At 46.0% G+C, this 12,774-nt stretch overlaps 1 protein-coding gene across 1 annotated transcript; it reads right to left on the bottom strand.

Moving 5' to 3' along the window:
* Positions 1–1,599: 1,599 nt before the first annotated feature.
* Positions 1,600–10,009, bottom strand: ubald2 (UBA-like domain containing 2). Its single transcript, XM_080904827.1, has 3 exons — positions 9,736–10,009; positions 4,180–4,236; positions 1,600–1,992 (listed from the first exon to the last, which is right to left on the bottom strand). The coding sequence occupies exons 1-3, from the start codon at positions 9,853–9,855 to the stop codon at positions 1,645–1,647; spliced, it is 525 nt and encodes a 174-aa protein (XP_080760953.1). The 5' UTR covers positions 9,856–10,009; the 3' UTR covers positions 1,600–1,644.
* Positions 10,010–12,774: the final 2,765 nt, after the last annotated feature.

The raw sequence follows: 12,774 nt of genomic DNA, 5'->3' as shown, positions 1-12,774 counted from the left end.
CCCCGCCCACTCACACAGGTGGAGGTAGGAGCGTTTGGTTGTCTGAAAGGTTGTGTGGAAATTGCCGAGTCGACCTTTAACCTCTCGCAGACACATGGCGGAGGAGCCGACATTAAAAAAAAAAATAGAAGCGCTCTCAGAAGTTCAACTGGAATCTTTTTATTTACAACCCAGAAAAGTGGACGCTCGAGTTCTGCTCTCTAATCCGGCTTCACATCAGCAGCTCATTTTTGACCTTCTTCTTCTTCTTCTGTCATTTATTCGCCGCACTCAGCTCATCATCACAGCTGACCCCACCCACAGACGTTGGCGAACATTACTGAGCTCGTCTACATCGGTGCATCTAGATCAGTGCAATGAAAAAATATCAAATCTGCTGCACAATAAAGATCTCAATCCAAACAAAGATACGAAAAAATTTTTTTAAAAAAAGAGGAGATATTTAGGTTTTGTTTTTTTAATTTGTGCCCCGAAGCACTTGCACGCACTGCTCATGAAAGACTGATGTGGCTTCTGGGCATGAACATTGAAAATGATGCATTCCTGCTAATGCCCAACAGGGGGCGACTCTTTTACTTACTGCTCACTTGACCTCTGACCTCAGCTGTACTTTCCTGATAAGTTTATGGTCAAAGTCACTCAGTAAAAGTCGCCAACTGAATGTTTTAAAACAGGACGTTTCAAATTAATGGGTGATGTCCATCTTTTATATACAGTCTATGATGGTGTTACAGTTTCCATGACAAAACACAAACTTGATGATTTAAGTCCAATTTTTGATTTAAATAGTAAAGAAAAGCCTGAATCATTCTGAAAGAACCTCAGCTGTGCACAAAGGTAACGCTTTGACTGTCAGATGAAGACTGAGGACGTCACGTTCTGTCCAACCTTCTCATATCTGCGGTTTATTTCATCACATCAGCAGATGTGAAAGAATCAGAGCAGGTGTTTAGTTTTATTTATTTGTAAGTGGAATTAAAAATCTGTAGATTCAGGAGGTGGAAACGAGGAATCGTGAAGCAAAGAGAACGACAAAAAAAAAAAAAAAAGAATCATTGGACATAAACAAGATTACATTTATTTTAAATTTTCTGCCTCAGGCACAGTTTCTCACTTCCAGCTGTGTTCACATCTGGCAGGTGTGCAGCAAACTCAACATTTTTCCATCCAGCTCAGAAAAACCTCCTTAAACAACTCGGCACTCAGTGAGAAGCACAAACTGGGATCGTCTCTGACATCACGTTAGTGTCTGCAGCCCGGGCGGAAACTTTGTAGCTGACCTGTTGATGCACATCTGTACTCCAAACACACACACGTCTGATTCGTCCTCCTCTTGGTCTGCTGGTTTATTGTCGACTTCCTGTCTGATTTTTTTCTGACAAATGAAAAGAGAGTCTCTAAAAATCACGTCTCATGGCTCCGATCCTCGGTAAGTGCTCTGTTGGGGTTCTGCTCAGAGCGTGGCTGGGTTCAGTTTCTCAGTGTCCTCGGAGACCCTCCAGTGTCGCCCTCCGGCTCGCAGCAAAGCCAAACTGCTCGTGTTCAGTTCAGAGAAACGAGAAACAAGAAATCCTCCCCCCTCCCGCCCCTAAAACCCCAGACCCTCCCGCCCTGCCCGAGCTCACTCAGCCCGCCCGCTCAGCCTCATCTCTGTCCATGAAGTGCCGATACAACAGGGGGCTGCTGGGAGCCGTTGGGCTGGGAGACGGGGGGCCACATAGGAGTCTGTTGCATGTGGTGGTAGTGATTGTGATGCATGTGGTGGCCCGTGGGCGATGACGGGGGCAGCCAGGCCGGCTGGTGGCTGGGTGGCGAGGACGCCCAGAAGGAGCCGAATCCCGCCGTGGAGGAGTGAGTCGGTGGAGAGCACGCCATGGACACCTGGGAGGGCCCACTGCCGGAGCCACACTCGGACGCCCGCAGTTTGGAGAACATGGTGATGGCATCGGGGAAGTTGGGTGGCGTGGCGGGGGTGTTTCTGGGAGTGCACATCTGCAGGAAGAGGAGAGAGAGGGAGGATGGTTTCAAAATAAAAGCCTGGAGGACTTGTTGTAAAACTTCAAATGCTTTAATGTGAAGTCAGAAGAAGAAAAACCTGAACTGTAAAGAGTTGGAGCTCTGCTGACACACACACACACACACACACACACACACACACACACACACACACACACACACACACACACACACACACACACACACACACACACACACACACAGCGAAGGAAAGTCAAGAGGGCCATTGGATGACCCAGACTTTCTAAGGCTGCTGGAGGCGGAGCCACACATGCTGCTCAATGAAAATAAGATTATTAAACAGCTTCGTTTTAATGAGGTCAGCAGCTGCGAGTCTGCAGACAATAAACCAACACGGTGGAACCAAAACCCGAGCCACGACGACACGCTGGCTGCACCCCTATTTATATATTTTTTTATGTTTATGGTTTACTGGGGGGGCAATAACCGTCTGTTGGCAGGTCGCAGGAACTTCCTGGAGTCTCCACCAGCGCCCGAGATAAAGCTGACATTAATTACCCTCCATATGTGGTACAGATGGTTGAACCCGAGTCTCAGGTGCAGACCTTTTAGCCCTTCCCCTTCCTTTTACGGCGTGCGACACGCCCATCTCATGAGGTGATGTTTAGCGACGTCAATTCGGAGCACACCGAAACAAACAGAGTTGCGCCTGCAGCCACAGATCTGTGTCACCAAAACAACAGCGGGATGACCACAGTGACTTTTACGCTGCCTGTTGGAGCTCCGCCTTCTCACATGTTCACGTTGAGCCGGCGAAAGGCCTCCTTCCCGACGTAAACAGCCGGGTGTGTTGTTTCAGCGCTGAGGTGCACGGCGTGCAGAGGCGGTAAACCTGCGGGCATTTTCCTGCTGCTGTTCAGGCCTGATCGGCGTGTTCGTTACAAACGGCCTCGCCTCTGTAGATTTCCCGTGAGCCTCGGAGAACCGGTTCTGTGGTGTGCTGCGTGTTGATGCATCGCACCGATGACGTTGGACCAAGAACAACACCAGCTTGCCGGGCGCCACGTGACCTCACACAGAGCCAAATAATCAAACTTTTACTTACGAGTCAAAAATGATCCTCAGGAACAGGATTGATTGGTTCTTATTAACTCTCTGAGGCGCTGCTGCACGTGCACACACGCTCTCTCATTAATCTCCGAGGCGTCTAAGAAGGAGAAGAAGCCGCTCGGCTGGTTCCCGCGGAGCTTTTTATTTCCTCAAGACTTCAGTGTTATCTTTAATAGTTCATCACTTTACAGACACACATGTGGATTCCCATTTCCCCCATACTCCGAAAAACTGTTTGTACTCAAAATATTTTTTACATTTTTCTAAAATATTCCACTAAATTTGTCAATATTTGTTCTTACGGCAAAAAGTCCAAACTCTGCCATTTTCTGAGCCTCAAACAAACTCATTACTTTCACAATAAAGGCTCCACATCGCTGCTCCCTCCTCCTCCTGTGCACCCCGGGAGGAAGTTGGGCAGCTGATGCTCGCTCAGAGCGCTGAGTTGCTTCAGTGCAGATGATGAAGATGATGTCACCCAAAATAACAACAAAGCAGCCTGCTGCCTCAACATGCCCCCCCCTCCCAACGCGTGCACACAAACCAGAGGAGGAGGAATGAAAACAAAACACGCCTGCTGCAGGCGTCCCAGCACGACCGAGGATCAGATCCAGGGAGGCAGAGGCAGGAGATTTAATGAGAAGACACACGCACACACACACACACACACACACACACGCACACACGCGCACACACACGCGCACACACGCGCGCGCACACACACACACACACACACACACCTGTCTGCTCACTGTGACGCAGGTCTGCACATTTTCTCTTTATAAGCTGGTAATTATTAAATTACAGGGCTGCAGTTGGAGATTAAACAGTTATTATGGCTGCACACGCCCGTCGTCCTAACAGCGCTCAAACACAAACACAGCGTCTGTGCGAGCAGCTCGCCCTCCACCTTCTGCTGCTCTCTGTGACTAAACCAACCGGCAGATGCAGGAAGAAGGAATGGCGTGGACCATCGAACTGCTTCCTGATGTCTGAACGGCAGCCTGTGGATCGCCACGCTGAACCATCCAACCACAACCACAGAAGACTTTCATAAAATCGTTGTGTTTAGTAACGTTTTCACGCACTTACCATCTGGTGGTGATGCCCGGGGACGTTGGCCTCCTGGAAGAAGGAGCTCAAGGCCGTCTGCAGACAGAAAGAGAGGCAGAAGGACGAGTTACGTTTCCACATGGAGAGCAAGCAGGACGCATTCATTTCCCCCAAAACCTCAGACAGGAAGGGCCGCCCCATACCCCCACCTTTCACCATCGTTAACACAAAGGGCTAAACGTATCATCTCCACGCTGGGACCTGAAACTGAGTCATCAGACCGCAGAGACTCTTTTTTCTGCAGAGCTGCTGGGAGTGAAACCTCGAGGGAGGCGAACAAAAACCAGACTTTCTGTTTCTGAAGAAATGATCTGCAGCTTCCTGCAGAGCTGACAACATTTTTAAAGCCACGGAACGAAAACGAGCTTATTTCACAGCCAAACCACCTGAAGCAGCCGAGGTCATCGCGCCTGGAAGCTTTGATAACATACCCAATAATCACTGAAACAGGAAAACTGATCAGTTATAAAAGGACTGACTTATTTATGATCATGGACTCATGTGTCACATCATTTTTCATTTCCTGTCTCGGGGCATTAACCGCCAGAGACAACCTCACAAAACCCAAAAAGACGTTTAGTTTCATGTTTGCAGAAACACGCTGAAAGTGTTCGGATTTAAGCAGCTGTGGCGCAGAAACACTGGCAGTGAAGTAAGAAACAAAGAGTCTCATCAGCGTCTCCTGTTTCGTCCTGTGTGACATTGAGCTGGGTTGGACTGACTCAAACGCTCGTATCTCTGAAGGTCTGCAAGTTTTCAGAAGACAAAACACGAGCACTTGTCGAACTTTTCCAGCTTTCCCTCACAGCAGCCTGAAATGTAAACAGTGAGTCTCCTGATTGTGCAAACAGGGAAACGAGTTGGCTTCACGTACTTTGTCTCTTTGTCGTCTTTGTTGTGAACTCAAACGCACGCTGTGATTGCAGAAGGAGAAACACCGGGCCGACCCAACGCTACAAAACATTTCCCGAGGACCCAAGGGACCCCCCCCCCAGCAATGTTGCGGGGGGTGGAGTCATCCCACAGGTGGGAACTGACCAGGAGGGGACCACTTTAGACTTTCCATTCCCAACACTTAAAACTGAGACAGCCAGTTTCTGCACTAAGGACTCGAACGCCTCGGAGCTCCACTGTTCCCAGCATCTTCGACGTGCAGGAACATTAAAACCAGCACAATATTTAACCGTGCATAACAGATAAAAATCACTGAATGTGGTGTTTGCTGAGTTCAATGTCTGCAATAACTGTGGGACTGCAGAGCTCCTGTGGTCTGAACAGGGAGCGTGAGCTTGTTTTGCAGCTCAGTTTCTTCTTTTTTGTTCCCAACACTTGAATGAATGCCGTGCCCTTCCCTCCCCCTCCCCCCAGCCGTGGTTGTTTAACAACAGCGGTGGCGCAGGAATGTCTGCCGTACAACGTGACACCCATCTCAAAGAGCGAAAGTGCTCGGCCGCTATTGTGCAAAGAGCCGCTCTTTGTCTCGTCTCGTTTAATTTTCTGGTTTGTTGCAGGAAACTCCGTAACCTGCGAGTGTCTTTAAAAGTCCTTGCAGAGGGAAAACGGTTCACGGCGGCGTGACGGCTTTTACTTTCACTCTAGTGCCTCATGACCAAGGACAAAAAAAAACAGAAGCTCCAACAGAAAAAGAAACTTCCTCTTTCAGCAAAGGGGCAAACCGGGCGGTTCGACAGGAAGTTAATCAGCAGCTATTTTCACTGTCATTGTAGTAATTTTACAAAAACAGCATGAACACATTTCCTGCTTCAGGCTCCTCACGTGTCACTGTGTTCGCTCAGAACGAGTCAACACTGTACAAACACAGTCAGCATCATCAACATGATAATCAACACAAAACACTCATCTGGACCTGCCAACGTCACTCAGCGCTCGGGTCTGTTTTCAAAAGCTTTCTTTCCCCTCAAACAAACTTCTTCCACCAACTTCGTTACTCCAGTTACTCGTCCACAGGTTAAATCTCAGGATTATTTAAGGTCCGTGCGTCTCTTCTAGGGCTGCCACGATTAGTCGACTAGTCACGATTACGTCGACTATCAAAATCGTCGACGACTGATTTAATAGTCGACGCGTCGTTTGAAGCTTTGTAAGATCCCAAAAGACGCAGGAATAAGTAGCAGGATTTAAGAGTGTAATAACGGACTGAAACAGAAGATGGCAGCACTGCATGTACAAGGATGCCAGCTGCCGTTAAACCCCGAAGAAGAAGAAGCAGCTGTGTCCCAGAATTCATAGCTAATAAGCCCAGCTTAGTTTCCAACAATGGCGGCAGCTAGTTAGTTTTAATATTAATTCTTTCTGGGTCACAAAATAAACGTTTAACATATTTTCAGCCGAGAATGTAGCTGTGTGAACCTCAAATATCTGCTCAGTTTATCAAGACACCGCATATTTTCAAAAGCGCTCCGACGTTTTCGGAGACGTCTGTTACCCACTAGCTCGATAGCTAGCCGAGGGCTAGGCTAACTAGAGCCGTGAGAACACCGGACTCCCGGCAAATTGTTTTCAAACCCACCGCCGTCTTTCGCTACTCAGGTTAAATATATATGAGTCACTTAGATAACTTAAAAATGTTGTTGTTTGGCTTTTTTTTCTTTTTCTTTTTTTTTAGTATTTTATTTGTTCCTGAGTAAATCGGTTTGGCTGAGATTAAAGTTATAGTTTTTACACAGCTGAATAAAGCTGATTATCAGAAGTGTGAGATGCTGGAGAATATACTCCGTTGTCCTGTTATATTTTAGATAGCAAGGAGTTTATTAAACTTCACCGAAACAATCTGCAAATTTCATTAAAATTGAATAAACTATCATCTTGTCTTTATTTTTAGTTAGCACAGACCTGAAACACTTAAAGCTGTAAGCTAATGATAGTTATATAAGAGCAGATGCTGCTGGTGCAATAAGCTGTAGTTTTACGTCCAATGGATGATGATCTGATTAGTGACTAATCGCATAAATAATCGGTGACTAGTCGACTATCAAAATAATCGTTTGTGGCAGCCCCAGTCTCTTCACAGCCGGCTGAAGGTCTGTGGTCACGCGGTTCCTTAACATCATTCAATCTTTCCCCATAAATGTAAACTTTGAAACTTCTACTCTTGGGTCTGTATGATGTCAGTGAGAGGCAAGTGACACAGGCAAGATAAATACAGATTATTTTTGACCTGTGAGTCAGCAGGACATCCAGCGTGAACGTAAACACCTGGACGATTGTTCTAAAAGAGGAAATTGTCCACAGAGACTGAACGAGTTTGTGTATCAGGCTGTAAACCTGTTGATTTCTGCTGGAATGCTCTAACATGGGAGTCTATGGGGACTGACTAACTGCTGGAGCCTCCAGTGGACGTTAGAGGAACTGCAGCTCGATTCTCTTCATTCAGCAAACACCAAAACAAAATAACAGCCTGCTGTGGGGACATGTTAGCGTGGGACTGAGGTCTGACTGCAAGTCCGGCATCTCAGACGCGAGGAACGCCCACATCCTTCACACCAAGGTTGCGCCTCTAACCCGTGCTTCTCCCTCAGCGTTGTCTTCCAGGATTCAGCTGTATTATGTTGTCCAGGTAACGTGAAGGTTAGTGACTCACCCCAGAGACACAACAACACTCCTTAATCCCAGTTTCCAGTCACACAAAGTAGCAGTGCACAGCACTTTTTCCAAATAAACAAGTCAGCCAATCAGAGTCATAACCCCAACTCCTGACAGTACTCCAAACATCACCACCGCCTCCTCCCCTCCCGGTGCAGCACCTGGCTGCAACAGACAGAGGTGTGGAAGCTCAGGTGACCGTTAGCTGTTCAGCAGGTCAATGCTGCGGATGGGTGCGTTTGATGAAATGTCAGATGTTCTGGGAGGTGGTCAAGGAGAAATCATCCACACAAACGCAGACAGATGGGAGCAGAAGTTGTAAACAGGACCTGGGTACACCTAAATCTTTTTTTTTATCCTTTATTTATTTCATTGAATAAGAATAACGTTCACAAATTGCTGTGAGGTGACGCAGCACAGAACCGTAGTGAAACAACTTTTCAGGAATGGCTGATGGACTGCCAATCCTGCCTTATCAGGCTCAGCACAGTCTGTGCATTTCTGCTTTTTAAAGGTGGGCCAAAATAAAAATGTCAGGCTTCTTCCAGCGATCCAGTCTGAGATCATTCAATTAACATTTTGGATCCATGAAAAGGAAAATCCCCAAATCTTAATCCGATCCACAATCTGTGATCGGTGGTTAGAGAGAGGCTGAGGAGGATTTCAAACACGAGTGCGAGTGTGTTTTCTTCATAAGCTGGCGAAAATACAGCGCTCTGTGCTGCAGCACATGAAGGAAACAAGCTCAGGCCTGTTTAGCAATGAAAGAGGAAACCAGTGAGGAGCAGAGGGAGCCTGACTGTCACTTCATAGAAATTTCCAAGTTTGTTGTTCAACAAAATCTGATCAATAGTGGCTACTTTTCATTTTCCAGTGAGCACAGAGCCTTCTGTAATGACTTACAGCTGGCCTGTGTATTTACACTGTACGCTTTGTTGAATTATTAGCCTGACCATCACAGGCCCAGTAAACAGTCACGTCCCCGGCATGCGTATCAGATTAATATCATGGGACCCACTTTCTTCATGAGAGGGGAAAAAGAGGAGAACCAGCAGCTCAACCACGCATTTTATGACTCCCACTAAACACAACGAGCAGCTAAAGGCTCGTCTTCTGTTATCCGCTGGCCTGCCTCGCCCTGTTAGAGGAGGACTTCTCGGCTTTGAATCATAGTTAGAGACACGAGCGCCACGTTGGGAAAACTGCGAAGAAACAGCTCAAACTGACCTCCACCAGCCAGCTTCAACTTCTAATAGGTGTTAATGGCACACGGAGGTCCGTGTATAGGAACAGCTGGAAGGATAATGCATCTTAATCGGTCTATATATAACCGAGAAGCACCGGGATCAATGTCAGGGCGCTTAGCGGGGAGCACGCACGGTCTGACCTCTTTATCCGCTCCGTGAAGCGGACACAAACACGCAGAGAGCCGCTCGCTGTGCTTCCAGAAACTCACACAGGAAACGTGATGAAACGATTGTTTTTGAGCTGGGCAGGGAGGGGCTGATCCATCAGATCACCCCGCGAGCTCTGACGGTAAACAAGCCTGACCTGTAGTTTATGATCTGTGAGTAATGCGAGCGGATGAAAAACAGCGCATCTTATCTTATCAGCATCTCCACGCCAAAATAAACACCGCTCTACTCTAGCCTTACACAGCCCTGGTCCAACCCGAGCGCACTACCGCTCTGCCCGGCTAACAGCAGCTAGCTTAACGGCGAGGCGACGGAGAATGTAAACAAAAAGCATCGAACACCACGTCCTCAGCGCGGCTAGGCGGCTAACGCTAGCCCCGGGAGCGCATGGCAGCGAGGCAGCACGGGAAATCCTCAAAACAATCACCACAGCGAGTTCACGGGCACCTCTTTGTACACCAAATCACGCGTGGGGGTTAATAAAAGGACTCAACGTGTAAATAAACCTCCCACTCACCTCGAACTGCCAGTGGGCCGCCTGGAGGAGCTGCTTCGCCTGATCCGCGGCGCAGCCAGCCGTCAAAACAAACTGGTTTATCATCACTTGGTGCCTCAGTTCTTCCATATTGACCGACATGGCTGCTCCCGCGGCTCCTTTACAGACAAAAACTGCCACCTTTTTTTCTAAAAAATAAAAAAAATGATAATAACTAAACCCGGACCTGAAGGAAGCCCCGCGAACCTTCCGTCCTTCCTGCTCGTCTGTCCGTGAGTCTCCGCAGCAGCAACAACAATGTTTTCATGTCATCGCAACAACAAAGAGCAACGCGTCACTGATTGGACGACTCCACGGCGAGAGAGTACTACAGAGGCGCTGATTGGCTATCGATGAAACGAGTTTAAATTTCTTCGGTGCGCTGGTTTTAAGTGTTAGGACTGTGTCGGTGGGTGGAGTCTTAAATAGGGGTGAGTGAAAACCGTCCACGCCGCCCTCAGTGTTTGTCGAGTAGGGTTACACAAGCGCTTTCATTTGTGTTCGTTACGCTGACGTAATGTTCGATCGGCCAGTTGCCGTAAACTCATAGAGCCGATTGGCTGCTTCCTCACGAGCTTCACACGTGTAAACACTGTAAATATTTTGTTTTATTTTTTGAAACATATCCCGTTCATAGAGTCAACCTGAGAAAGACATAATAAATTAAATACATTTTTAAAATTTAATTTTATAATTTATTTAACTGACTGCCTATATTTTTCTCATATACACCACAAAAACCTGATATATCAAAAATACATTTTAAATTAAATAGGCTACTATAAGGAGTGTGTTACATAATACACGAAGGTTTACTTTGCGTTTGCTTTTGTATTTATCAAAACTGTAATATATACTGTAGTAATATGAAACAACACATTTCGAACACAACCGATTTATTCAGTAATTTGTTTCCACAGTAATGCAGAATATTCATGAGAATTACAGGGTATTTTAAAGATATGTGTTAATTTACAAACGTTTTGATGTAAGAGATTTTTCTGTTATTAGTACATAAAGTCCAGGATTTAAATAATTTAATTGCTTTTATTAATAAATTTTTCATATAAAGAATATTAAATCCATGTTGGAATCCAACTAACTTGAATTTGCCTATTAACAATAATAAGACTCATCCATCCATCTTCATCCGCTTTATCCGGGGCCGGGTCGGGGGGGCATGAGTAATAATACTGATATGTACGTGTCTGTTATTCATGTATGTCTAGTTTTTCACTACTTTTTCTTTTTCTGACCACATACACATGTCTTAAATGTGTATGCTCCATATAATATGTCATATCCTATAAACGTGACTTACATTGATGTTTTTCTGAAATAAGGAGCTAATAATGAAATTGATTTTGCCTTCACAAACATCTTAGTTGTTGTTGTTATTGGACAATAAACCAAAATTAACATCTCAGGAGCACATCAAAAATAAATCATGCTGCTTTATAAATGATGAAGCATAATCTATTTAAACACTAACGTGACAGCGAGAATGTAAAGAAGGACATGAAACTGATCTTTGTATTGATATCCTGACCCCTTTTCACCACATGAGCTTGCAGAGACGTTTCTAGAAACTTTTAAATGGTGTGGCCCCAGGGTGGCAGACTGTAGTTCCTCCAACATCCACTGTCAAAAAGCTGACCGGACTTCTGTAGCTTTCGTGAGGACATTTGATTTCCCATCCGAGAAGCTTCTTCATTTCTAAAACCAAATGGTGGCATCTCCATCTGTGAACAGTTCAAAGATGGATTTGTAAGTTACAACGCCAACTGTCTGCCACCTACAAAACAGTTTTGAGACCCTTCCCAGGTGCCTCAACCTCCACTCACGTTTTGCATCAGTTGATCTCAATGATGATGGTGTGAGGGAAAGTCTCACAATGGATTCACCCGAAACCTCTGTTGATAATGACCCACGCCCTTTTTTCACACCTTCGCTCATGCTAATAGTGGGTCAACGACCCTCTTAAGGGATAACTCCCATAGACTTTAAACGCCTCCACCATTTGGTTTTAGCACTGAAGATACATTTTGCTTGAGACCCCAAAAGATTCCGTTTTGATTCATGATCAATCGTCCAGGTAAGTAAATCCCCAAAGTTTGATTCTGTTCATCTGGATGTAGAGTTTTCAAACGTTTCGTCACTCATCCAAGTGACTTCTTCCGTCTCGCTACGTCCAGATGAACAGAACCAACAGTGATTCACTTACCTGGATGACTGAGCAGGTAAAATGTCTTCACAGAATTTTAAAAAGTCTTTCCAAGCTCCTTAGATTTCCGTGACCTGGATAACTGAGAACCTACACAGATATATGTGGATGCATCTTACTAACCACTAACTTAGCACTCCAACATCTAACCTAAACATGGTCACTTCTGGCTTCAAAAACCAAGATGGCTGCAGCTAAAACTCTAACACAGAGACTTCAAACATAGAGTCATGTTCCAGAGAATAATTCTGCCAGAGATCAGCAATATCTTCCCCACTCGCTGCCTGAGGAGGGTGCACAGTATCCTGCGGGACCAACATCACCCTGCGCGCCACATTTTCCATCTGCTGCCCTCAGGGAGAAGGTACAGGTCTATACAGGCCAGAACATCCAGACTGGCCAACAGCCTGTATCCACAGGCTGTGAGGCTCCTGAACTCTCTGCCCCCCTCTCACGGACAATAACCATATCCAACTTCTTAATAGCAATGAACTGGTTTGCATTGGTGCATCATATCTTTATTCTCTCCCCCCCCCCCTCTTTCTTAAATAGACAACCATCATATCTCGCAGTACAATAATATTGAACGGGTTGCATTGTTGCATTTTGTCATGTTTCTCAGGTCTTTGTCTGAATGTCCTATGAACATTACCTGTCTTGTTCTCATGTTGTTGCTAAGGATTGTCTCATTGCACTGAAGTCACACTGGGTTAAATATTTACACTTGGGTTTTAAGGGGGTTTTTTTTGGGTTTTTTTACGGGTTGTACGGAAGCCCCAAACGCAATTTCATTGTTC

Source organism: Rhamphochromis sp. 'chilingali' (genome assembly GCF_963969265.1).
Source record: "Rhamphochromis sp. 'chilingali' genome assembly, chromosome: 15".
In the NCBI taxonomy this organism is placed as follows: domain Eukaryota; kingdom Metazoa; phylum Chordata; class Actinopteri; order Cichliformes; family Cichlidae; genus Rhamphochromis; species Rhamphochromis sp. 'chilingali'.
This window is presented reverse-complemented; position numbering and strand designations above follow the sequence as displayed.